The sequence below is a fragment of the Crotalus tigris genome, unplaced genomic scaffold (assembly GCF_016545835.1).
Source record: "Crotalus tigris isolate CLP2741 ecotype Arizona unplaced genomic scaffold, ASM1654583v1 scf7180000019245.846064, whole genome shotgun sequence".
In the NCBI taxonomy this organism is placed as follows: Eukaryota; Metazoa; Chordata; class Lepidosauria; order Squamata; family Viperidae; genus Crotalus; species Crotalus tigris.
This window is the reverse complement of record NW_024097453.1, coordinates 44890-70227: the sequence shown is the minus strand read 5'-3', so window position 1 is coordinate 70227 and position 25338 is coordinate 44890. Positions and strand designations below refer to the sequence as shown.

At 41.1% G+C, this 25338-nt stretch overlaps 1 protein-coding gene across 3 annotated transcripts; it reads left to right on the top strand.

Annotated features, from left to right (window-relative positions):
- EIF4E (eukaryotic translation initiation factor 4E) lies at positions 1-22481 on the top strand. 3 transcript variants are annotated; one of them, XM_039361299.1, is made up of 8 exons: positions 89-127; positions 743-943; positions 3500-3606; positions 4395-4490; positions 5438-5501; positions 6035-6148; positions 18957-19096; positions 21430-22481. In XM_039361299.1, the coding sequence occupies exons 2-8, from the start codon at positions 818-820 to the stop codon at positions 21542-21544; spliced, it is 762 nt and encodes a 253-aa protein (XP_039217233.1). In that variant the 5' UTR covers positions 89-127; positions 743-817; the 3' UTR covers positions 21545-22481. The 3 variants fall into 3 exon arrangements, with proteins under 3 accessions (XP_039217235.1, XP_039217233.1, XP_039217234.1); XM_039361301.1 differs by lacking the exon at positions 743-943 and having other exon boundaries at positions 1-127; XM_039361300.1 differs by lacking the exons at positions 89-127; positions 743-943 and adding an exon at positions 1430-1836.
- The last annotated feature ends 2857 nt before the right edge of the window (positions 22482-25338 follow it).

Below are 25338 nucleotides of genomic sequence, written 5' to 3'. Positions count from 1 at the left end.
CTCCACGTGACTCCCCACTGACCAATCGTTTTCGAACCTGATTTGTTATCCGCCTTCCCCTTTTACCTCTCTCCTCCCCTCAGCGCTTGTGCGATCAGAGCGATCTAAGATGGCGACGGTGGAACCGGTGAGTGTCCTTATTCCCGTTTCCTCCCTTCGTTTTACCCCTCCTTCCTCCCCGCCTTCCTCTTTTTCCCCGCTCTCGGTCTGTCACTTAGGCTTCCGAGAAGATTGTGGAAAAGCCACTCGGCCCTGAAGGGGACAGAAAATCTCAGCCAGAAAGCCGAAAGGGTGGGGGTGGGGGGAAGAGAGATGGTTGGCGAAGAGAGAGCGGCAGACAGCGGCCTGGGAAGTTGTGTGTGGCGCGCGCGCGTACGGCGAGCGAAAGGCGCCGGCGTGTGTGATGGACTGCCTTGCGGGAGGAGGATGGGAAAACCTGGGAGGCCAGAGAAGGGGGCTCCGAGTGCGTGAGGCGAGCGGCCAGGATTGTGCCGTCACAGTTTGGGCGGGGGCGCTGAGGGGCGACGGGGAGGGGTCGTGTGACGGGTGAGGTGGAGAGAGGAAGGCCGAAGACGGCCGGCGTGTGCAGGGAGAGGAGAATTCACCACGAGAGAGGAGGGCGGAGCTCGGTCGGACTCTGGGCCCCCATCCTGGACATAACTTCTCTAGAATTCGTCGTGCCAGCTAGCGGATAGTGCCGCTTATGCCGGCCTGTTTCTCCTTGTCTCCCCGCGCCTGCCAGATACGAGAGTGCCCAAACACCGGCGAGAATACCTTCCTCCACCGCTCCCATCCCTGATCTTCGTGGCTGCTCTCAATGCTGTTTCAACGCCCGTTTGTTTCCTCTCGGGCGGCACCGACCTGTGGGCTCCGAACCAGGCGACAGACATTGCTTTTTTCCGGTTCCTGGCTTAACTTGTTCCCTTGTCTTTTTTGCTCCTCGGTATTTCCCAAGAAAAGTTTAGTTATAATTGAAGCCCACAGAACTGGCTAGAAAAAAAATTCTTTCACAGTAGCATAATTTGGGCCGGATCTGTAGCTCTGGAGTCCTGATCATTTCGTTGTACTTCAGTTTACAACTTTTCCATAAAGAAGATTGTGATTTAGGCCTTCTTCATACACTTTCGTATATTTAAATAGAAATTTGTTGTTCTTTCTCCCCTAGCTGTGCAGAATTTTTAAGGCCAAACATCATTGTCAAATACTAATTTGTTAAACGAAAAGTTGCCCATCATACTCCCTTTCCCATTGCAACATGCTATATTGTGAGTAAAGAGCTGAACGTTGACGTGCAATGGAAGGTGACAGTAGTAATACTAAGCAAGGGAAAATACTGGCATTGAACCAAGAGATCTGCAGTTGGCACTGACATTGTAGGTAGTGCCAAGTTAAACACTCAGGTAGGCTTAGCAGTATTTACATACAAAAGGAATGAAATTTGACAGGGCATAGCATGCATGTACTATGTCCTTTTTTATCTAATTATAAAAAATGTCATCTCATGTTCCAGGATTGGCACAATTTACAAGTGTATTATTTTTCTAGTCCATAAATGTTGCCAGGATGATGCAAGGTTTTTAAGCTCAGAAGAAAAAATAAACTACGGAATGATCCATAATGACTACTAGATTACAGCCTTAAGTGTGTTTGCCTTTTTGGAAGCTTCTTTTCTGATAAACTTTGCACATTCCTAATTTTTATACTGTAAGCATTATTAGTTTCCAATGCAAATAGAGAAAAAAGTGCATGTACACAGAAGACTTACATGAATGACATTTTTAAAAACTTTGAATCATCATGAATGAAAGGTATTCTAGGTTATATAGTTCAGTAAAGGTAAGCTGAAATTTTGAATATGTGCATCTGTGTTACTTTAATTTTACTTACTTGAAAGACAGGCTTATTAAATATATAATGTGAAGGAAAAACATTGAACATTCATATAGTTTTGTTATATTATAGGAATGAACTTCAAAACATTCAACCACCAGCAAAATCAATGAGGCCAAAGCAGATACATTCAGTTCAGAAGTTTTATTGTGTGTAAACATTTTAGTTGATGCCATGACTTCTCTTTTTAAGAAAAGTGTTTATTTAAAAAAGTAGTTTTTATAGTTTTAACAGGATTAAGTGTAAAATGATGGGTTCAGTTTTCAGATGATCCACAAGTATGCATAAGCATTAATTTCATTCCTGTTTAAATTGGAAGTTAAAGCGACAAGAAGTCTGTGTTGGTTATTGGAAGATTTTCTTCACCTAGGGTATAATATTATATCTTATAAGTGCAGGTAAGAGAACAGGTAATAAAATTGAAACTTACATATTTAATCAGTCTGTAGACTGATAATATCAAATGCCTCTTTTTATATGCTAGTTTTAGCTAATAAAATTTCTGTGCAACATCTATTAGATGGTGGTACTATTATATCTCCAGATATTCTAGCATATAGAATGTACAAAATGAATCCTCATAGTTATCTTCATTTCTCATAGTACTTTTCATTTAGAAATAATGCTTTTGTATTATTCCTGGTACTTTCCCCACTGTCTTTGGTTGTTGGAAGCCATCAGGAAGTTGTGAGAAGAATCCTCACTTACCAACCACAAATCTGGCTTAATGGGGACTGCTGGGATTGCTATATCACTGTCGCTAAATGATGGGGTGGAATTAGGAAATTCCATCCCAATTACCATTGTTAAGCAAGAACTCCCTATAGTTAGAATCCAGAAAAAGTACTATGTATCTAACTCCACTGAAATTGGTAGTACATAAGTTAGTCATAACAAATGTTTCACACTGATTTTTGAGACCTTAATGTAATTAGTTTTATCTGCAGCTGGCCTATTATTCTTTGGTATTTTTTATACATTGGGTGTCCATAAATGAAGTTTGCTATAACATCTATACATGTTTCCTAATCAAATGTATTATAGTCTTACAATTGACACCGATTTGTGCATACCTTAAATTCTATCGTGTTTTAATATTCCAGATCTTAGTGAAATATGTAGAAAGGGAGACGTATACAAGAAATCCCTATGAAAATCTAGCTGTTTACAGTGCAATAAAATTAGCAGTAATTCAAAACATATGTTGATTGGTACCATTATCTACCCTATTTTACCTAAATTATCCTATATTTGGAATATGCATGGAGAATCACTTTTAATAGTATGTGCATTGAGAATTACTGCATTAAGAAAAATAAAAGTTTACTAAATTTGTACATATTTGATAATGTAATACTCAGTGGAGAAAATAAGATTCCATCTTATTGTTTCAGTTGCAATTGTCTAAGATAGTGTGAGAACTTTACATTCATACTAATTGCTCTAAAATACCTATATTTGGAAAACATAGACATATCCATATTAAAAAGATTTACAAATGTTAATGGCAGAATATTTGAACATGGTGGTTATCTTTCAAATAAACCTTTATGCATACTATTTTATCTTTTATAAAGAAACAAGTTAATTGTTTATTTTGTTTGTCTAGGAAACCATTTCTAACCCTCAGACTTCAGAAGAAGAGAAAACTGAGACATCAGCAAGTCAGGAGATTGTGAATCCTGAAACATACGTTAAGCATCCATTACAAAACAGGTGGGGCATGTTTCCTTTAAATTGTGTAATAGCATGTTCCAAAACAGAATTAACTAGATATTTTGGAATGAAATTATTTTTTTAAATGCAAAGTACAGATCCACAAATATCCTCCTTTTGAAATTAAAAGTTGGGGAACATTTGTCTTTTATATTAAATTACAGGTCCTTTATGACAACTATGAAATATTGTATATTCTCTTTATGTTTCAAGAGATTTCAGTTGAAAAAAACTACATAACAAAGTTACAGATCACTATCTCTTTTGTAATTTTAAACTGGAAAGTATAACATACTAACTTGCCATATGTTTCATACTTTGATTTGTATACTTTATAGTAACAATTTAAAGTGCAGTGTTGACAGGTAAATATGTTTTTGGTTTAAAAATCAAATTAATTGTCCTATCTAGTTTGAGCCAAATTGTACTTTGGACTATAAATACTATTTGACATAACCTCCCTATTCAGAATCTTTAAAAATTTGGGTTTCTTCTCAGGATACTACTTCTGAATGCAATTTAAATCTTTGCTCCAACTTTTCTTTGTCATCTAAGGTAGAATGTGGTTGATGACTAGGTCATTAGGTTTTAGTTTACAGAACTAGCCTCAGAATTCTTCATTATATGCTCAGGTGTTAAGTAAAATTGAACATTAAACCTGTGTATCTTTTGTGTATTCTTGTTTTGTATTTTCCTTCCCAAATTTCTTAGTGTATAATTTTAATCCCTGCCTTTTAAAATAATAATTATATATTGTATACCAATATGAAGTCATTATTTTTTTTCAGGTGGGCACTTTGGTTCTTTAAAAATGATAAAAGTAAAACTTGGCAAGCAAATCTTCGTCTGATCTCAAAGTTTGATACTGTTGAAGATTTTTGGGCGTAAGTAAAATTATAAATCAGACTTGAAACTTGAGTGTTTTTCCACCTGATTGAGGATTATATATGAGAAACTATAGGGGGATAAGTTGAATAAGAGGGAATATTCAAAGACAAGAGTGAAGTGAATTTGTAAAGAACACCTATGTACTAGTAAAACTCTTGTGTCTGTAACCTTTAATTGAATGAAATAGTGCATTATAGGACAACAATTTTTGAACTAAGATAGCCCAAATGGGCCAACTTAATAGAATTCTTCCAAAAATCCGGACACATGACTCCTGTGGAATTGAAATTGTCAAATTTATGATTGCTTCAATGCTTCTGTGCCACAATAAACTGCTTCTGCCTTAGCCCTCTGGAAGCTAAATAGACCAGCCTCTCCTTTGGCTGCTGGAGATCAGGTAAACTGGTCCTGCCATAGCCCTCCAAAGGCTGGCTAGACTGATCCCACCATTGGCTTTCAGAGGGCCATCAGCTCTGGTCATACTGGCAAAAAGTCAGAAGTTACTACTTCTCCCACTGCTTTTTTGTCCATTCTGTTTCTCTATTTAGTTAAGGAAACATCTCTAAAATGATGACCCAATGGATCATGGGTTATCTAATTTAAACTTAAGTTTGGGAAAGTTGAAAGCGTTAAATATTGTTGCCTGTTACAATTATAAAAAGAGGGCACCTGGGAAACTACAAGCAGTTGGCTCTGTGAAGTATTGGAAATCCTGTGAACTATATTCTCAAGTATTGTGATGATGTCAAATTAGTTTTTAATGTAATGATTATATGACTTTATTGTTTTTTCTTTTAATAACATTTGCTGTTAAGAATTATTAAAAATTTAACCCCAAAATTTAAGGTAATATATGTGGGGTTTTTTGACATTTGCACATCTGTAATCTTTAATATTTGTGATAGTTTACTTCATTGTTTGTACTTATGTTTTTTCCAAATAGGTTATATAACCATATTCAGCTCTCTAGTAATTTAATGCCTGGTTGTGATTATTCACTTTTTAAGGTATGTGGAATAAACTTTTGAGTCTATTTCATTTTGCTAGGCTATTTTGGGTGTAACCTGCTAAGTAAAAGACTTTAAAGAATATACAATTTAATAAATATTATATTACATCGTAAAAAAATGTATTAATAAAACTTTCTGCAGAGTTAATTATTAACTTTAGTTTCTATATTTACAATGTGTGATTTCTGTGTTAGGGTACATCTTAATATTATTTTGATATTTTCAAGAGCTGAGGATAAAATACATAAGCAACATTTGTTTAAATGTTGATAATCATATCTTTCCTATTTTACTACTCACTATTTTCATAGTGTTGTAAATAAAATGCTTAATGTAGTTAGTCCTTGATTCCGATTTCTCTGTCAAAAGAATTTTTTTGTATTTATATTAATTTTTAAAAAACACTGATTTTTTTTTCATGCATGACTTAAAATCTTAATATAAATGTAAATAAATTTCAAATATTTAAAAATAAATTGTGTGAATTACACATGTGGATATTGTGCTTTATATTAAACTGCACTTTTTAGGATGGTATTGAACCCATGTGGGAAGATGAGAAGAATAAACGGGGAGGGAGATGGCTAATTACACTAAACAAGCAGCAGAGACGAAGTGATCTTGATCGCTTCTGGCTAGAGACAGTAAGTGATTTTTATATGTGTTTGGTGCTCATTTTGGTCACAATAATAATAGTTGGAAGGGACCTTGGAGGTCTTCTAGTCCAACCCCCTGCTCAGGTAGGAAACCCTATACCATTTCAGACAAATGGTTGTCCAGTCTCTTAAAAAAACTTCCAGTGTTGGAGCATTCACAACTTACAGGGGGTTAATAAACTGTTCTAACTGTCAGGAAATTTCTCCTTAGTTCTAGGTTGCTTCTCTCTTTGATTAGTTTCTATCTGTTGCTTCTTGTCCTGCCTTCAGGTGCTTTGGAGAATAGCTTGACTCTTTCTTCTGAGATATTGGAATACTGCTATCATGTCACCCCTCATCCTTCTCTTCATTAAACTAGACATACCCAATTCTAGCAGCTGTTCTTTATATGTTTTAGCCTCCAGTCCCCTAATCATCTTTGTTCTTCCCTGTACTCTTTCTAGAGTCTCAACATCTTTTTTACAAAAGTGGATGCAGTATTCCAAGTGCGGCATTACCAAGGCGTTATAAAGTGATATTAACACTTCACGTGGTCTTGAGTCTATCCCTCTGTTAATGTAGCTTAGCACTATGTTGGCTTTTTTGGCAGCTGCAGCACACTGCTGGCTCATATTTAAGAGAAGAGTACTTTTCCCAATTGCTAAAGGAAAAGTCAAGGTGTACAAAATACATATAGATAATTATTTGACCATAGGTAGACCATTGCTACATCAGAGTCTTAGAATACAGACTACAAAGTTGGAAGGGACCTTGGAGGTCTTCTAGTCCAATCCCCTGCACAGGTAGGAAATCCTATACCATTTCTTCTTGGCATTACATTTTCTTGGGTGGAGGCCTATGAAAACCATTTGTCTTGGAGATTTGTGAATCCTTCTAGATTCTGAAATTTGATTCAGGAGATGCATTACAAATAATTTTCATGCTGTCTGCAATCACCATACTAATGGCATTGCAGTTATATTGATTCTAAGAGATTGCTGGAGTCAGTTTTAGAGACCCAGTAGTTGAAAGTTTCATATCCTTGATATGCAATGCATTTGTAAGCTTATAAAATGTGTTACAGGCCTGTCAGCTGTCAGTGACCACTAGGGAAAGTGTGGAGAGCATGAGTTCTGGAATCCTTTCTTATTGCTTAATAATGCTGCTGTTTGGATCATTTGTCAAGACATAAAATTTAGAGTGGAGGAATTGGCAACATCCTGAGCCACTGGCTCAACTATCTCTCTCGTTGGGATGCATTGGAGAAACTTTTCTCAATACTTTGATTTGATTGATTCTTTTTTAAACTCATTTTTCTTGTGTTTGCTTTTCTTGTCTATCAAACTTAGTGCCATTCTCTTCAGTTCTCACAGTTATTTTTCTGATGATCAGACTAGAAGACTCCTTTTACATGTTTTCTTTCAAATATTCTGTTGGGTTGGAAAAAATAAGGTAGGGCAAGTATGCAGAGCATAGTGTTGAAATTCGTTTCAATATCTTCACTAGTACGAGGTATCTGACTTATATATACTAATATGGATAGTCTGTCTTTACTCTTCTCTTTGTGTGTTCTGGGAAACCCAATAAAATAACTCTGCGTCATGTGATGAGGAAGGTGGAGACTTGAGTATGAATCAACAAACAACATTCTAAGCAGCTGCCAGTCCCATAGGACAGTGGTCCCCAACCTTTCCGTCTTGGCAGACAGGAAGGGAGGAAAGGGAGTGGTTCTTTGTGAGTGGCAGGCATGCACGTGAGTGTGCAAAACTCCATTTGTGCAAGTGATGGGCATGCAGTCCGCTCACGCAAATGGAACTGCCAGTTCAAGCACCTGCCACTTGCACAAATGGACCTGCGCATGCGCATACTCCCCTGCCACTTGCACAGCCAAGTTCCAAATGAGCTGCAGACTGGTAGCGGCCCATAGGTTGAGGACCTTTGCCATAGGATGCATTTTTCTTGACTCATTTTTTTCTGCACAGCTGTCAGACTGATCTACCAGTTTTTGAATTTAATCTTTGTTTTGCTGGCTTCTTTCTCCAGTACAGGAGATGGATAATCCACGGATGGGTTTTCTCTGTCTGCCTGCTCTTGAGACCAAGTAGCCAAAGCTTGACACGCCCCCACTTCCTGTGGAGTCCATTCTTAACTTGGTCTCTGCTCGAGAAGACTCGTTTTGGCGTGGCTCTCAGCTTATCAGGTTAGACAAGAAATCCATTGATTGATTATCCCTTGATAATTGGCTTCCCCTTCCAAAAAAAATTGCCACCTATAGGAATTTAACCACAAAATTTTCTGGGGATCAGTCCTGATCTCAAACCTAAAATTAAAAAGGGGATTGGTGGGGAGGGAAACTTCCCCACAGATATCAGCCAGCCCCAGGGCTCTGGGGGGTGGAAAGGGGGGGAAGAAGGCATCAGCAGAGACTACTTGCTGAACCTTTCCCCCAACCACTAAGTTTTCCTTGGGATCATCCCTGATCCTATATTAAAATTGAAAAAGGGGGTGGGGGGGGAAACTCCCCACGGATTCCAGCCAGCCCCAGGGCTCTGGAGGTGGAAAGGGGGGGGGGAAAGGCATCAGCAGAGACCACTTGCTGAGCTTTTCTCCCCAACCTTCCAAGGGATTTTTTCCTCAAATTGGGGAAAAAAATAACAATCTCCAGGTCCGGATTCAAACTTGAATTCGGATCATCGGAGATTCCCTAGCAGCCCAGGGCAACCGCGGGCGCCATTTTAGTTGCCGTTTCAGGCAACAAAGGCAATCCCTGACTGGGATTCCCTTAAAACGTCACCAGCGCGCCAAATTTAAATCCCCGGGCACAAGCAGCTTCTGGGAGGCTGCGGAGCTCCCTCCTGGGATCCGCAAAGCCCGTTTTCAGGGAGAAACGAGCTGCGGCTGCCATCTCTTGCCAGAGGAAGGCAAACCGAGCTTAAGGAAGCTCCACATCATATCTGGAAGCACTGATAGAGGCGGAATAGGAGCGCACAGCCAGTGCTCCACCCCCGATACACACATATAATAATAATAAAAATAAATACATAAATTTTAAAAATAATAATAATAATAATTAAAAAAAAATTTTTTTTTTAAAGCTAAAAATTAAGCGACTGCAGGGCCAACAGGCCTAAAGGCAGAACACACAATATTATCATCGTCACCATTATTGTTGTTGTTGTTGTTATTATTATTATTATTTTATTATTATTGTTGTTCCTATTATTAGTATAATAGTAATAATATTAATAAGAATAAATTCCGCTCTAGGTGACCGCCATTTGATACCTTGTTGTGTATTAAGTCAGGCCTACAGACCCTTTTGAGGTCGCCACTGATATTTTTTGCCTCCCTTTTCCTTTTTCTACTGGTGCACGTTGCCTGGTCACCTAAGGCCTCCGGGCGGAACCCAAAGAGTGGTTCCAAACGTGCCTTCGGTACCTCCCTCAGCTACCGTGACCTTAGCCCAGAGAGAATATTTTTGTTGTGGTCGGGTGATCAGGGGAACAGTCCTGGTACTTGTTCCAATTTCGCTCCCGCCAATACTTGCCTGCCTGAGCGTCTTCTCAGTTTTTCTGGGACTGCTCAAGCGGAATGGAGGGACCCTCGTTGCCTCAATCCATGAGCACGACCCCTCCATCTCCCAATGACGGCTGCAACACACCTTCTGACCAGAAGGCGGCAGGCAAGTGCAAAGCGAAGACAAAACACTCACTCAAGAGGCCCTCCAAGTTGGCGGAAAAGCAAGCCAGCCGTAGGCACCAGGCCCTGGAGAAGGAGTTCTCCAGAGCGCAGAGGCAGGCCCAATTGGAATTGGTTCAAATAGCGGCCACCGAGATGGAATTACCATTGGGTCCATCCACATCAACCCAGAGCGCGTGGTCCATTCCAGGAACACCGCAACCACTGGATCCGCCATCTACATCAGTCCAACAAACAACCACGGCGGCAGGCACAACCACTGAGTCCACCTCTCCACCTGCGGTCACCACACCCAAAGGTAATGACATAGGGGACATCTGGGCAGATGGACGGCTAGAGGCCCTATTAACCAAAGTGGTGGACCGAGCCCTAGCACAGCGCTCCGCCCACCACGACCAGGGGCCCTCCATCTCAGCCATGCCACACTCGGAACTCCCCTCAGAGTCCTCAGGCATTCAGGAACCCGTCTCCCCGGCCCAGTCCTCCATGAGTGGTTATTCTTCACCACAAGAGGAGGATCAACCTGGGATCTCTATGTCAGAGGATGAGGAACTTCCCCCTGAGCCCCCCTCAGGGGGATTATTTAATCACAACCGCTTCCTCACGATACTACGCAAGGCCACAGCCATTGCGGACATGGGGACGGATCAGTTTTCTCAGCCGCAAGCGACACCGGCCACCACATCCAGACCCGTATTCGTAGAAAAGGTGACATCACAACACCATATACCTTGCCCCGCCATTTTCCTGAAAGGGATCAAGAAGCCATGGGACTCTCCCACTTCCTTCCCATCAGTGAGTGGTACGGACAAAAAATTATACAGCACTGCCACAGACCTCAATGAGGCCTTAGAAATACCTAAAGTAGATGAAACCTGGACCCCCTTGGTCTCCCAGACAGCCATGGCTGGGGACCTAGTGGAGGCCCTTAAGGCAGATGACAAAAAGTGGGAACAAGCCTTTCGCAAAACCCACCAGGCAGCGGCATGGGCCATCAAAGCAGCCACCTCGACCTCCTTTTTTGTCCGGGCCACCCTCATCTGGTTGCAACAACTACAAACCATAGTTCCTATGGAGGACATACGAACACACCAGGACCTGGCTAAGATGGTAGCAGCCACGGAATACGCTGCAGACGCAAAGCTCCAATCGGCCATTTTTTCATCCAGATCCATAGCATCCAACATAATTGCCAGGAGAATGCTATGGCTAAAACACTGGCAAGCTGACACCAAGGCTAAGTGGCGGCTAGCGACCGCCCCTTACTCAAGCAACGGTCTGTTTGGGGAGGCCTTGGACCCCTATCTTGTAGAGAACAAAGACAAGCGGAAGGTCATGGCACACTTGAACAAAAGGTCAGACAAACGTACCACACCTTACTTTCGTAGGCAGTCCTTTCGCCAACCGACAACCACGCCTATCAGTCAGGCACCCAAGCCATTCACTCCCAGGCAGAACAAACCGTACGGCCGCCCCTACGACAGACCGGGGTTCCAGCCCAGACAACAAAACCAGTCGAGACGACCCTTTCGTGGAACGGGTCGTCCGTACCGGAAGACAAAATGACTCCTACATAGACCTACCCATTGGAGGAAGACTAGCTCACTTCTTCCACCAGTGGGAGCAGACCTCCACGGACAACTGGGTACTACAAACCATCCAGTCCGGGCTGTCCCTGGAGTTCCTGGTCACACCCCCAGACCGACTCATCAACTGCTCGGTCTCCAGGAACCCCACCAAACGCAAACTCATGCAGGAGGCCATCCAACACCTGTTGGACATTCAAGCCATAGAACCGGTCCCAGCGGAATACAGAGGCAGAGGATTTTACTCCATCCTCTTCGTGGTTCCAAAGACTTCAGGAGGATGGAGGGCAATCCTGGACCTAAAAAACCTCAACCGCTACATCACATACAAAAAATTCAAGATGCAATCCCTTCAGTCCATCCTGGGAAGCATCAGAGAAGGAGACTTCCTGGCATCGATAGACCTCACGGAAGCCTACTTTCACATCCCCATCCACCCAAACCACCGCCGGTTCCTACGTTTCTGTTACGGGAGAAAACACTTCCAATACAGAGCTCTCCCCTTCGGTCTATCTTCGGCACCCAGGGTATTTACCAAGATACTAGCAGTGGTAGCCGCCAAACTGAGAAAAATCCCAATACGCGTCCAATGTTACCTAGACGACATACTAATCCAAGCAACATTCCTACAGACAGCTCAGGCGGACGTAAGGACCGTCATTCGCGTCCTCCAATTACACGGATTCTCAGTAAACTTTCAGAAGAGCCAGACAGTTCCCTCGTCCAGGCTGCTGCATCTGGGGGCCATGATAGACACAACCAACTGTATGGTCTATCTCTCCCAAGACCGGGTGGCCGGCATCAGGGAACTGGCTCGCTGGGTTCACAGGCAACGTTCAGTTCCGATACTAACACTTTCCCAATTATTGTACCATTGTAGCCATTGTACCCTGGGCCAGGCTCCACCTACGGGAACTACAGTGGTTTCTGCTCCCTTACCAACGGCAGAACACCAGCGCATCCAACCACCTAGTCAGGGTCACGGCACAAATCCGCAGGGCGCTACGCTGGTGGTGCTCTCGGGCCGTGACCAAGGGGTCACCCTTCAAGGAACCAGTCAGAGTTACCATCACTACAGACGCCAGTCTGTATGGTTGGGGAGCCCATCTGGACTCCCAGTTTGTACAGGGACGTTGGTCCGCCACGGATCTGAGAAACAACATCAACTGGCTAGAACTCAGGGCTATCCACCTAGCCTTGCAACAATTCAAAGACAGAATCAGAGGCCACCACGTTCTAGTCCTAACAGACAACGTAGCAGCCAAGGCGCACATCAATCGGCAGGGGGGGACCAGATCAAAAACCCTGATGACAGAGTCACGACTCCTATTCAGCTGGGTAGAGCCCAATCTGAAGTCACTAAAAGCGGAACACATATCGGGGGTCAACAACCAGCAAGCGGACTTCCTAAGCCGCACCACAGTGGACCCTTCGGAGTGGGGGCTACACCCGAACTTGTTCCTAGACATCTCCCGCAAGTTCGGGTACCCGATCCTCGATCTGTTCGCATCATCAGACAATGCCCAGCTCCCCAGATTTTACTCTCGTTACTTCAACCCGCGAGCAGAGGGGACGGACGCTCTGAGAACTCAGTGGCCTCAGGGTCTGCTTTATGCCTTTCCCCCACTACCACTCATACCGGCGGTCATCCGAAAGCTGATTCAGGAGCGGGCAGAAGTGATCCTAGTAGCACCATATTGGCCACAGAGACCGTGGTTCGCCGACCTGATGAACCTGTCTCAGTCGCCCCCATGGAACATTCCCCCTCATCAAGTGTCCCTACACCAGGGAACCATCAGTCACCCGGAACCCCAATGGTTACAACTGACCGCCTGGCACTTGAGCGCCAGATAATGGCACAGGAACTATTCTCTCCCGGGGCCATTACCATAATTCAAGCTTCACGCCGTCCGGCAACAAACCGCATTTATGACTCCACTTGGAAAAATTTTTGCCTTTGGTGCAGGGAACGGCAGTTTGACTTACACAAACTCTACATCCCTCAGATAGTAGATTACCTCTTGGAGGGACTAGACAGAGGCCTCGCCCCCGCGACCATCCGCAGGCAAGTGGCGGCCTTGTCCACCCTCCTCACCTGCACGGATTCGGTTCCCTTAGCTCACCACCCCAGGATCCGCGCCTTTATCAAGGGCGCCTATAACACCAGACCTCCAGTAATTCACAGGTACCCGTCCTGGGAACTACCGCGAGTCCTTCACGCACTCACTCGGTCACCATTTGAACCATTGGCGACCGTTTCCTTGCGACACCTGTCGCTAAAGGTGGCGTTCCTGATTGCCATCACATCGGCCAGACGAATTTCGGAACTGGCCGCACTGTCAGTCAGAAACGACCTATGCATTTTCCACAAGGACAGGGTGGTCCTTAGGTTAGATCCTGCCTTCATACCGAAGGTGAATTCACTCTTTCACAGGACACAGGAAGTAATTCTCCCAAACTTCTGTCCAAATCCAACACATGACCGGGAGCGGCAGTGGCATACATTGGACGTCCGCAGAGCCTTGCGGCGTTATATAAAACGTACAGAACCCTTCCGCAAATCGGAGGCCCTATTTGTGTCCTTCCAAGCGGGCACCTTGGGGCGGAATGTTTCCGCGGGCACCATTGGAAGGTGGATCCGAAGCTGTATCGCAGAAGCTTACAATGTATCATCCCTGCCGCCCCCAAGTCATCTCACAGCCCATTCCACCCGAAGCGCTGCAACTTCGGCGGCATGGGCTACCCAGGCGTCAATCAAGGAAGTTTGCAGGGCCGCGACATGGTCCTCGCCTTCCCCGTTTATACGACACTACAAGATAGACCGCTTTGCATCGGCGGACACCTCCTTTGGTAGGAGGGTCCTCCAGCAAGTTGTCTCAGAGATCAATCTACCGGCCTTATCTGTTTCCCACCCCTTGGGACAGTGAGGCTTTGGTACGTCCCATCCGTGGATTATCCATCTCCTGTACTGGAGAAGGGGCGTTGGTCTTACCTGAACGCCTTTTCTCAGTACGGAGATGGATAATCCACACCCACCCCAAGGCCAGCAGGCCGCTAGTAGGGAGCTGAGAGCCAATACCTCGTCAATCATCAGCCAATTCGCCCTCGTTAAGAATGGACTCCACAGGAAGTGGGGGCGTGTCAAGCTTTGGCTACTTGGTCTCAAGAGCAGGCAGACAGAGAAAACCCATCCGTGGATTATCCATCTCCGTACTGAGAAAAAGCGTTCAGGTAAGACCAACGCCCCTTCTCACCCTACCCCAAGTGCCAAATTTAGTCCTGCCCTAATATGTTTTCAGAGAGTGATCCTGAAGCAAGCAGGACATTACAATTATTTCTAATCCTTTTATCAATAGCAACCATTGACAGTATTTTATTCAGTGTTAGAGAACTAGACATTCTGGTTTTTTATCTGCATTTACGTGCTGGGAAACATAAGACCACTATTTCTGAATTGTTGTCTAATTACCTCTTCTTTAAGAAAACATTGGATGTTTTAGGGATGATGGAAGTGCTACTGCCTCAGCCAGATCCAGCCCATTTTCTAACCTCGCTCTTTCTGTCTTTCCCCAACAAATTTGGTCTCATTTTGTTCAGTTTTCAGGGAGATATTCTATTATCTAGACCAGGGGTAGGCAACCCAAAACACTTAAAGAGCCACTTGGACCCATTTCCCACCAAAAACAAAACACTGGGAGCCGCAAAACCCTTTTGATATATAAAATGAAGATAACACTGCATATATCCTTTTTTACCTTTATTATAGGTGTGTGTGTGTGTGTATGTATATGTATGTATGTATGTGTGTGTATATATATACACACACACACATACACATACAGGTTAAAAAAGGATATATGCAGTGTTATCTTCATTTTAGATGTCAAAAGGGTCTCTCTCTCTCTCTCTGTCTCTCCCTCTCCCTCTCCCTCCCTCTCTATCTGCCCTTGGTCTGCCACTCCTCTTCCCCCACTCTTTCTTTCTCTCTCTCTTTCCTCTCTCTCTCTCTCTCTCCCCCCCCTCTCTCCCCCCCCCCTCCTATCTGCTGCTCACCTGGCAAGCTTCAAGCTGTTGTCCAACAAGCTCAGGGGTAAGCAACCTCGTCTCTTTTATGACTCATGGACTTCAACTCCCAGAATTCCTGAGTCAGCCTAGCTGGGCTAGCTAGCTTTCTCCTGCCCTTCCTGCTTCCTGCTTCCTGCAGAGACGCAGCAAAGGGAGGAGCTCTGCCCAGTAAGCTTTTCAGCTCCTCGGAGAACACTGTGAGTGCACTCTCTTTTACACACACACAGAGACAAAAAAACACAAACAGAGAGAGAGAGAATCAGGGAAGCGCAATTGCCTCTCTCTGTCTCTGTCTCTCTCTGCAAAGGCAGAGGAGGCTGGGAGCCACCGGGGAAGGCTCAAAGAGCCGCATGCGGCTCCGGAGCCGCAGGTTGCCGGCCTGTGATCTAGACAGAGAGTCCCAACTCCTATTTCTTTTCAAAAATTGCTTTATTTTGGAAAAGTAACAAATATTTGTTACCATCATATCAAATTGGTGACAGCTTTGCCTGGGTGGCATTAGAGTGTTGTCTGAGATAAATTCTACAGTGGATGATGTGTAGCCCATTGGTACAGTCATTCAAATCAGTCTGACATCTTTGTTACGGTTAGGACCATAGATGTCTATCACCTGTTCCTTGCAATTAGTCAAATTATTTTAACATAGTTTTTCTTGAATATATTGACACTATTCTTAGATTTATGAAGGCCATTGCATATTTAAGTTCAAGGAACTTCTGGCAAGTGAATAGAACTTTGGAAAATAAGTGCATCATTCAAAAAGGAAATGTTTCTCCTTTTTTAAAGGAGGCGATTATTCATTCACTTTGGGTAAAATTATCTTCAATTCAGGCGAATTAGTCAATGTTAGGTCATCCATGAATAGTTTTTATAGTACACTCTGGCATAGCAAGCATGGCTGCCTATGCACCCCCAAATAAATACTGTTGATATAAAGGTTTCCGGATTACAATTTTCAATGCACTTGAGCTTTACTTCCCATCTTCCTTTGAGATTGGCATTTGTAGCTTTGATGATTGGAAATAAACAATATTTTATGTAGTTTTCAATTCTTTAGATATGAAACAGGATTGCACCATTTTGATTGGTAGCCTTTAATACATCGAATACTAGACCTTTTAGTGATTCATTTTTTTTGCCTGAGAATGTTCTTTAATGAAGATGATATAATGCTTTCCATATACCAGGCGTGCACATTTGGAATTATGACATTGGGTGTCATTAGCATACTTATATTACCCAGCTTTCCGTATCAGTAACTGACCTTCCAAAACTGTCTGTTTTCCAAATAGGTATCTAGAAGCTGTGATGGAGTAAGTCAATTACAGATAGTTCCTCAATTTATGATTATTCATTCAGCAACCTTTCAAAGTTACAGCTGCTGAAAAAGTGGACTTATGACCGGTCCTCAAAGTTATGGCTATTGCAGACAAAATTCTGTCCCATTCATGCAGCCCTAAGATGAGTACAGTGTGTATGACAGAGCCTCATCTACCTAAAGGAATCTTCTGGGCCTAGCTGGGGAGAAAGCAGTGAGACTGCAGTGAGGCAAGAGAGCCAGTGGCAGTTCGCTGGGAAAAGGTCGAGGCAGTGTGGAAGGGGATGTTCCGGATGGCAGCAGAACTGGAAGAAGGGAAGCGATATGGGCTTCCCAGAGGTATAACACATAATCTGCAACTCATGTTGCAAACACTCTTGGGAAACTGGTATGCTGGGACTAGGCACTGCTGCACATGCTGCCTGCACTGGAATACCTAAGTAAGGCTCCTCTTGCGTGACATCTGGGGTCAGTAGCCCTTCAGCAACCTGGCAGTGGCAGTTGGGCCCCTGAGCTCAAGCATGAGCAGCCAAGGCAGAAGGTGGCCCCTTGCCTCAAGAAAGGCTTAAAAGCAGACATTCACACCCTGCCCTCCTCTGCTGTATGTGCTGGGGGGGGGGGATTCCTTTGTTTTTACAAGCCTACCTATACCTTGACCATCCTTGCCAATGGAAAAGTGAGCTGCATGATGGAGCGGAGAAATTGGTTGTTACATTTTTGATATCTTGAATATCTTAAGTTTTTTTCTACTCTCCCCTCCATGGGGCTCGCCCTTTCCAAGATTTCATTGCTCAACCCTTATTTGCTTTATTTTTGGAGACAAGACTGAGTTTTTATTAGAAGAAACAAGAAAAGACACAAAACACAAAAGAAGATGCAGGACTGGTGCAGAGATTTTGTATTTGATGAATAAACTGCTTTGTTCTCTGCAATGCCTAACTCAAACATTTATCCACTAGTTGCTCCCACGTGGATAAACAAGCAGTGGGGTTGGGAAGAGTTTTGTGTACCTCTACTTGATTAACTGCCATTGCGTGCCACTCTCCTGATTAACTAGAGTATTCTGCATGTCTATCCCAAGGTAGTTCATTTCCCCCCCGCCAAATGAATTTCACCAGCATTGCAGGAGGACTGCTGGGCTGAGAGTGAGCAGAGCCTGTGTGTAGGATCTGTCAGTGCTGGGCTTTCCCCCACCCCTCACTGAAGGCCACTGGCTGATTTTTCAGGAGCACTTGCAACACAAGCTGCAAAGTGCACTGTGCCTCCTGGAAGCCTACTTTCATCCCCTTCCTCCAGTTCTACAGCCACCCCAAATAGCACCTCTCACACAGCATCCACCTCGCCCTGCAGAACATTGCCAACTCTCCTTCCTTGCCTGGCAGTAGAGAATGCTGCAGTGCTGCAGTTCACTACTCCGCTGTCTCCTCTCTGAACGGGCCTGGCAAGCTTCCTTCAGGAGGAAGAAGGGAGCAGTGGTGGAGGGATAGGTGGCAGAGTGTAGGTGCCAAAAGGGATGGAGGGGGAGATATAGGCAAGAGGGGGGAATTAGTGTGGCAGGGTAAGAGAAGCATGAGGTCCTCATCTAACTACTGCAACTATGACTACTGAAACTGCTGTTCCTAAACAGTACACTCACAATGTTTCTTTTACAAACCACATTACTTAGCAATGGAAGTTCTGGTCCCAATTGTGGATCAGTAAGTTTAGGGTAAAATTCAAAGCAAAAAGAAATAGTCTTGGCCCTCTGGTTTAAGTCTTTATGTCAGTGATAGTGGTAATCTCTTGGTGTTAAATTAACATCCAGGGGCTAGTTGTGAATTATTCTTTGCTCTACCATGGATTTTAGTGTTTATCAATAATCCAGTTTACTTACTTTTTTTATAAGGGTTATCTTTCTTGATGGAAGAAAGGGGATTTTGATGGCTATGCCTCTTGTACTATTCTTGAAATAGTCCTGAAACCATCTCTAGGGAGTTAAAATTATCATCTGCTATAATAGGATTTTTTGTGTAGCAGTTTTCAACTTTGAATTTTTTTCTCAGTATTCTTGTCTTGATGGTACACTGAAATCAGTAGAAATTTACATTTTTTTGTGTAAGTATTCAGTTGTATTTTGTAATTTAGTTTGTTGTTATCTTCAATTTTGTAGCTGCTGTGCCTTATTGGAGAATCCTTTGATGACTATAGTGATGATGTATGTGGAGCTGTTGTTAATGTTAGAACCAAGGGGGATAAAATAGCAATATGGACTACTGAATGTGAAAACAGAGATGCTGTTACACATATAGGGTAAGTTGATGTGAAATTCCAGAATTGTTACTTTAGAAAATACTGATGTTTCAGAAGTTTTGCTTTTATTTTTTGTTAGTTATTGTTTTTATTCAGATATAAAGTTGTGTTCAAAGGAAACATCAACTGTATAATTTAGGAAGCTCATTTATTTCAATACATCAGGATTTGGGGTATAATCCTAATTTAAAAAAGGCTTCCAGTATCCTGGAAGTGTAATAATCATTTTGGGAGGGTTGCTATCAAAATTATATGTGTTATAATTATATGTTTATATTTGACCAAATTCACAATTTGCAGCAGAAAATTATACATACCTTTTGGGGGACTCTCAAGGTGAAGCATGAAGTAGCAAATGTGTCTAATAATGTTACATGGCAAATAAAGCCAGTTTGGTATAGCAGCTAACATGTTGTGCTAGAAATCAGGAGACTATGAATTCTGGTCTTTTGGGCGTGAAAGCCGGCTGAATTACTTTGGACTAGTCACACTCTTAGCTCAACTTGCCTCATAGAGTTGTGGGGAAAAGAAATGGGGGCATTAAATATATACACTGCTTTGAATTGATAAAAAATAAAGACAGCATAAAAATCAAATCAAATAATGGTACAGGTAGCCCTCAACTTACAACAGGTCATTTAGAGACTGTTCAAAATTACAACAGCGCTGAAAAAATTACTGTTTTTCACACTTGCAACTTGCAGCATCCCCAGGGTCACGTGATCAAAATTCAGCCACTTAGCAGCAGATTCATATTTATGACCGTTGCCATGTCCTGGGATCATGTGATCACCTTTTGTGATCTTCTGACAATCAAAATCAATGGGAAAGCCAGATTCACTTAACCACTGTGTTACTTAACAACTGCAGTGACTTATATAATAACTGTGGCAAGAAAAGTCATAAAATGGGGCAAAGCTCACTAAACTGTCTTCCTTACCAACATAAATTTTGGGCTCAATTGTAGCCGTAAGTCGAGGATTGCCTGTATTATATTTTATGGCAAAAGAGTTTTTCCAAGTATTTTTTACATATTGATATACTATAAGGTCCATCTACATAAGAGAATTAAGTCACAACCATAATGAACACACTTGGTTGCAATGATAGTAGCTTTATCTTTCATGTGCCAATATAAATGCAGTATAAAATAATTAAATACAATATCAAAAATTAATGCATTTACTCATTTCAACCTAATATAAGATCACAGTTAAGATAAGCAAGCCTCAGTGTTCTGAGTAGCCTTTATCAATTGTTAATACATATCAAATAGAATTCTGCATTAAAAATGTTTACTATAGTTTCACAAAGGCCCATTAAAAATAACCATTTTTAGCACTTTTTAAAATGAGTTGATTCCAAATGACTGGCACTGAATAATAATAAAAAAAAACCCCACCTTTCATTCATGGCATGGCTATTTTATCATAAGGAGGTGCCAGCTGGCCCTGCCTGAACAATTGAATTGAGCACAGGAATATAAAATTTGAGCTGATTTTCCAAATAAAAAAATATTCGTATGCATAACTCAGTAAGATAATATCAGCAGCTTCTATTGACATTTTTTGCAAATAGCCAAAATGGGAAATGTAGAAGTAAATCAGATGTCCAGAACACTGCAGTTAGGAATACAAATCAAGGGGACAGAAAGAGCTACAAGGTAATTTGGTCAGTAAACGATTTTAATTAAATTGTTTACATTTACATTAATCATAAACATTAAATTAAAGTTACAAGTTTAGATAGTTTAGTCACTTGGTTTTTTAACTAAATTCTCTCATCAGTTTGAGCTCTTTTACTGAGGCTCAGCTGACAGACCTAAAAATGAAAGTGGTGGTAAGATCAGGATGGAAGTTAGGAAGGCAGTGTTCTTTAGATATAGAAAACCCTGCTGGTTCCTATATGATTTATTAATTTCCAAAACAGGAAAGGTTATCAATCTAGTTCCATTATTCTTGTAAATATTAAAGACTTCTGTCTTTCTTTTGCAAATCAAATAGAGTCTAAACCAAATAGTGTTAATGCTTGTTTATATGAAAATGAAACCCATCTTTCAGAAAAACATGGTTTAAGGGATGTTTAGCACAGGATCTCCTGTATATGTACTGGATGTTTACCACATAAAATTCATTATATGCTAATATGACTGTTACCTGTTTGTGATAAATGATAAGGTCAAATACTGGGTGAATAGTGGAATGACTTTTGTTTAAAAGAAATGTAACAATATCTGGTATATTGCATTTGGAGTTTAAACAATGAAAATTAATGCTATATTTTCATATGAACAATGCTACTTAAGTTTATGTTTTGTCTTTTTAATTTCCCAGGAGAGTATACAAGGAAAGGTTAGGACTTCCTCAAAAGATAGTGATTGGTTACCAGTCCCATGCTGACACAGCTACTAAAAGTGGTTCCACCACTAAAAATAGGTTTGTTGTTTAAGAAGACACCTTCAGAGTATTTCATAGGAGACTGCGTCAAGCAATCGAGATTTGGGAGCTGAACCAAAGCCTCTATAAAAGCAGAGTGGACTGCATTTAAATCTGATTTCCATCTAAATGTTGCTAAATTTGTGAAACTTTCATTTGCTTTGTCTTGTACTTCTGTTTTCTTCCTCACCCCCACCCCACCTCACCCCATTTTTTGGCTGAAGGTAACCTTTTCCAATCAAAGAATTTCAGTGCAACATTTTGTTTCTCAAATCCATACATGTCTCCCTAACCCATTCTCTGATGCTTCTTAAGAAAATAACTATTATATTAAAAATGTCCTGAAAACAGTGCCATTTTTACAGGGGAATAAACTACTACTTTTTCATCTTTTCACTGTATGCAGTAACATGTTTTGCTGGTTTGAAAGAAAAGTATGATGCATACATTTTTCTAGCAAATCTTTATACAGCATGATCATTGCTGTAATTGATGCTGATGGCTGCTAGATTTAATTTATTTGTTTCCCTTTTCTGATAACATTAGTGATATTCTGATTTCGGTTCTTGCTCATGTAACATTGGTGAAGGATCTGGGAATATGACAAAAGGTTTAATAAACATAATTTTGTGCATTCTATGGTAATTATTTTGTAATATTAAAGCTTTGCTACAAATTTCATGCATTTCAAGCCAAATCAGTGATATGTTTGTGTGATTTCCTGAACATAATTGTGGATTTTAAAAAATGTTAACACCAGAATTACATTCCTTACTAGAAATAGTATTCCTCTTTTTTGTATCTTATGCTGTATTTTAACACTTTGTATTCCTTAGGTTAAATTTTGCTTTGGTTTAAGTACAACTCAAATAGAAAAGCAGTCCCATTCATATTAAGACAGTGTACAAACCTGTAAATAAAATGTGTACAGTGAATTGTCTTTTAGACAAGTAGATTTGTCCTTTTATTTCATTATACTGAAGTGCTTTGTACTACTTTTGACAAGATAGTCTCTGTTGTGGCCTCTGTTGTAGTGTATATTCTAGAAAAGGATAAGTCTTAAACTACAGTGAATTCAGATCCTGGATTTGAATTAGATAGTATTATATGCATATGCAATTCTTTGCTATGATTACAATTAGAATTAATATGCTCCATGTATTGTTTAGCTGCCAATGCATCTCTAGAAACCAAATGGATATTTGAAAGTGTGTTTGGAGCAGCAAATGAACAACAGCAACAAAACCCTCTGGGTCTTGCTAAATTGGGGAGCGGGGTAGTCATTTACACATTTATCTTGAGAAATATAGCAAAATGTTATTCTGGCACTTAAGGCAGTTGTTGAGACTGGCAAATTGAAACGTATTTAAGGGAGATATTCTAAAATTGTCAATTTAAGTGTAAAGCGTAATGGATGATGTCATTTTTCCTATACTGAGAGGGAGATCAAGAGGAAGTCTCGAAGATTCTTAGCTGGGTTATAGCTAAATGTTTTTGGCCTTAATATTACCCATCAAGGCAGTTTTGCTGTCTCCCTATTTTACTTGGGATGTTTGCCTCCTTTGCTATAAATGTCTTAGATTTTTGCCTAGTTATCCTGATTTTTGCCTTTTGGTTCTTGCAGTTTATCTAGCACTAACCCATATAGCATTTTGTGTAAAAACTGATGCTGTATCCTTGCAGTTAATACTTCCCCTTATAATAAACAAAACAGCTCTTGTATTAAAGCAAATGTGGTTTGTACTAATGTCTAATTCTATTTGAGAAAAAGAAATTATTGATCAGTGAAAAGCCAGTTACATCTACCAGGGCAGTATCCGTGGTGTGAGAAACATTGGTTCGTGGTAATTTGAGGGCAGCATATAACAACTTTCTGATTGCCCAATAGAGAAATCATGGCTATATATTGTAGTCTCCTCTTGAAAATATAATCAGATGAGTTTTGGAAGAAATGGTTTAAATATTTGCATTAAATATAGCCTAACTGTACATAAATAGAGGGTGATGAATTGAGATCTGGAAAAGGCTGAATACTCCCCTCATTTCTTATCCTTCAACAATCCTTTCCTGATTTAAATTGCTCACTTGAGGATGTTTGCCTAAAACAGTAAAAATAGCAAATGCAGCTAAGAGTTTTAAGAGGCAGAAAATGTGGGCTAAGTTAAAAGCAATCCTTTTAACATCTTCTATCGCTCTATCTTAACATAGTTCGCTGAGTTGGTTTTGGTGGCTGTAATGATGGGATGCTGGGAGTTGACCTGGATTTCCCATTCATTAGAGCAAGTTACTTGCAATGCATCATGAAAGATGGCTGAGTAAATGTTCAGGTAGTGAAAACTTACAGAATCAGTTGCAGAGTGGCTGAAGGTTTACGATGCTTGTATTTGCCCCCAGATGTCTTCTATTTTATTATGTCTAGTCATTGGCCCCCTTGTCTCCAAATATTCTGAATAATTATGTTTACCACCTTTTACTAAAGTGTTATGCTCTATTTTAGTATTTTCTGTCATTAAAATATTTGTTGTATGGTATAAAAGCCAGTTTGGTATAGTGGTTAAGGCATCGGACTAGAAACAGACTTGAGTTCCACCTTAGTCACAAAGCCTTGGGCTAATCACTTTCTCTCAAGTCTAAGAAGAAGGAGGCAACAGCAAAACACTTATGAAAGCCTGGGAATTGGACCAAATTGAACAGAAAAAGAAATCCATGCCTTATACTGTCTTTTAGAATTAATGGTTGGATAAAATACTACATATGCTTGAATAAGGGGATTTGTAATATTGCTTTTATTAATACAGCCTGTTTCTTCATTTGCTTATGGTATTGCTATATTTGAGGCATTCAGAAATGCAGAGTTTTGTGAATTTTATCAGATGATTCAAAATAAGTTACTATGGGCCTGGTTTTTATTGCTAGAATCTTTGGTTTCATATTTCATTTTCCCCCAGATTTGACAAACATACAAGCAGGACTTTTTTTCTCATAGAACGCCCAGAACGGAGTTCCATCACCTTTTTTGGATGGAACCTTGTAGGGTAGGCAAGGCGGGTTGTATGATGTGTGAGTTCCAGCACCTTTTTTTTTTTTTTAAAGAAAAAAAGCACTGCATACAAGTATACTTCTGATACATAGGATGGATGTGATTAGGGGTACTGTGTGATATGTACATCCTAATTAACCCTTTGCTACGGTGGGGATGGCCAGTTTTCCTTTTAACAACTGGATGATACAACCACATTTTTCACTCTGATTTTCTTGAATCCCCTAAGGAGAAAATGTCACTTTCACATTTAAAAATTCTCGAAGCAACTTGAGTCCATACTTCAATGCAGTGACTTTGAGAGGTCTAAGCAATTTTTTAAGGATGAAAATAGGAGCAGTTTACCTACCAAAATCTTCCTCCTCAGATTTTCATCTTTTTTTGTGAAAGAATTCAAAAATTGTACTGCAAAAAATCACAGTGCGAGGTGCAGTCTTAAAAACACTGTTGAGTCACCAATTGAATCTCAGGATAGCAACACGGCTTATGGGTTAGGTCTTCCCCAATTCTGGCTTAGCAAGTAGAATTACACTCAGTTTAAGTCCTTCGTAATCTATTTGAATACCTGGCAGTGAAGGATATCTAAAAGTTTATATGTATTTATATTTACTAATAGTGTTTGTCTATTGCCAAAAATAGCTACAGTAGTTAAAGTGATATTGGCTGTCATAATAATCATGCCTGTAATAGGATTTAAATTGAAATGGATAATGGATATGAAATTACTAAAATGTACTATTGTTTTTTTACAATAGTTATGTATAAGA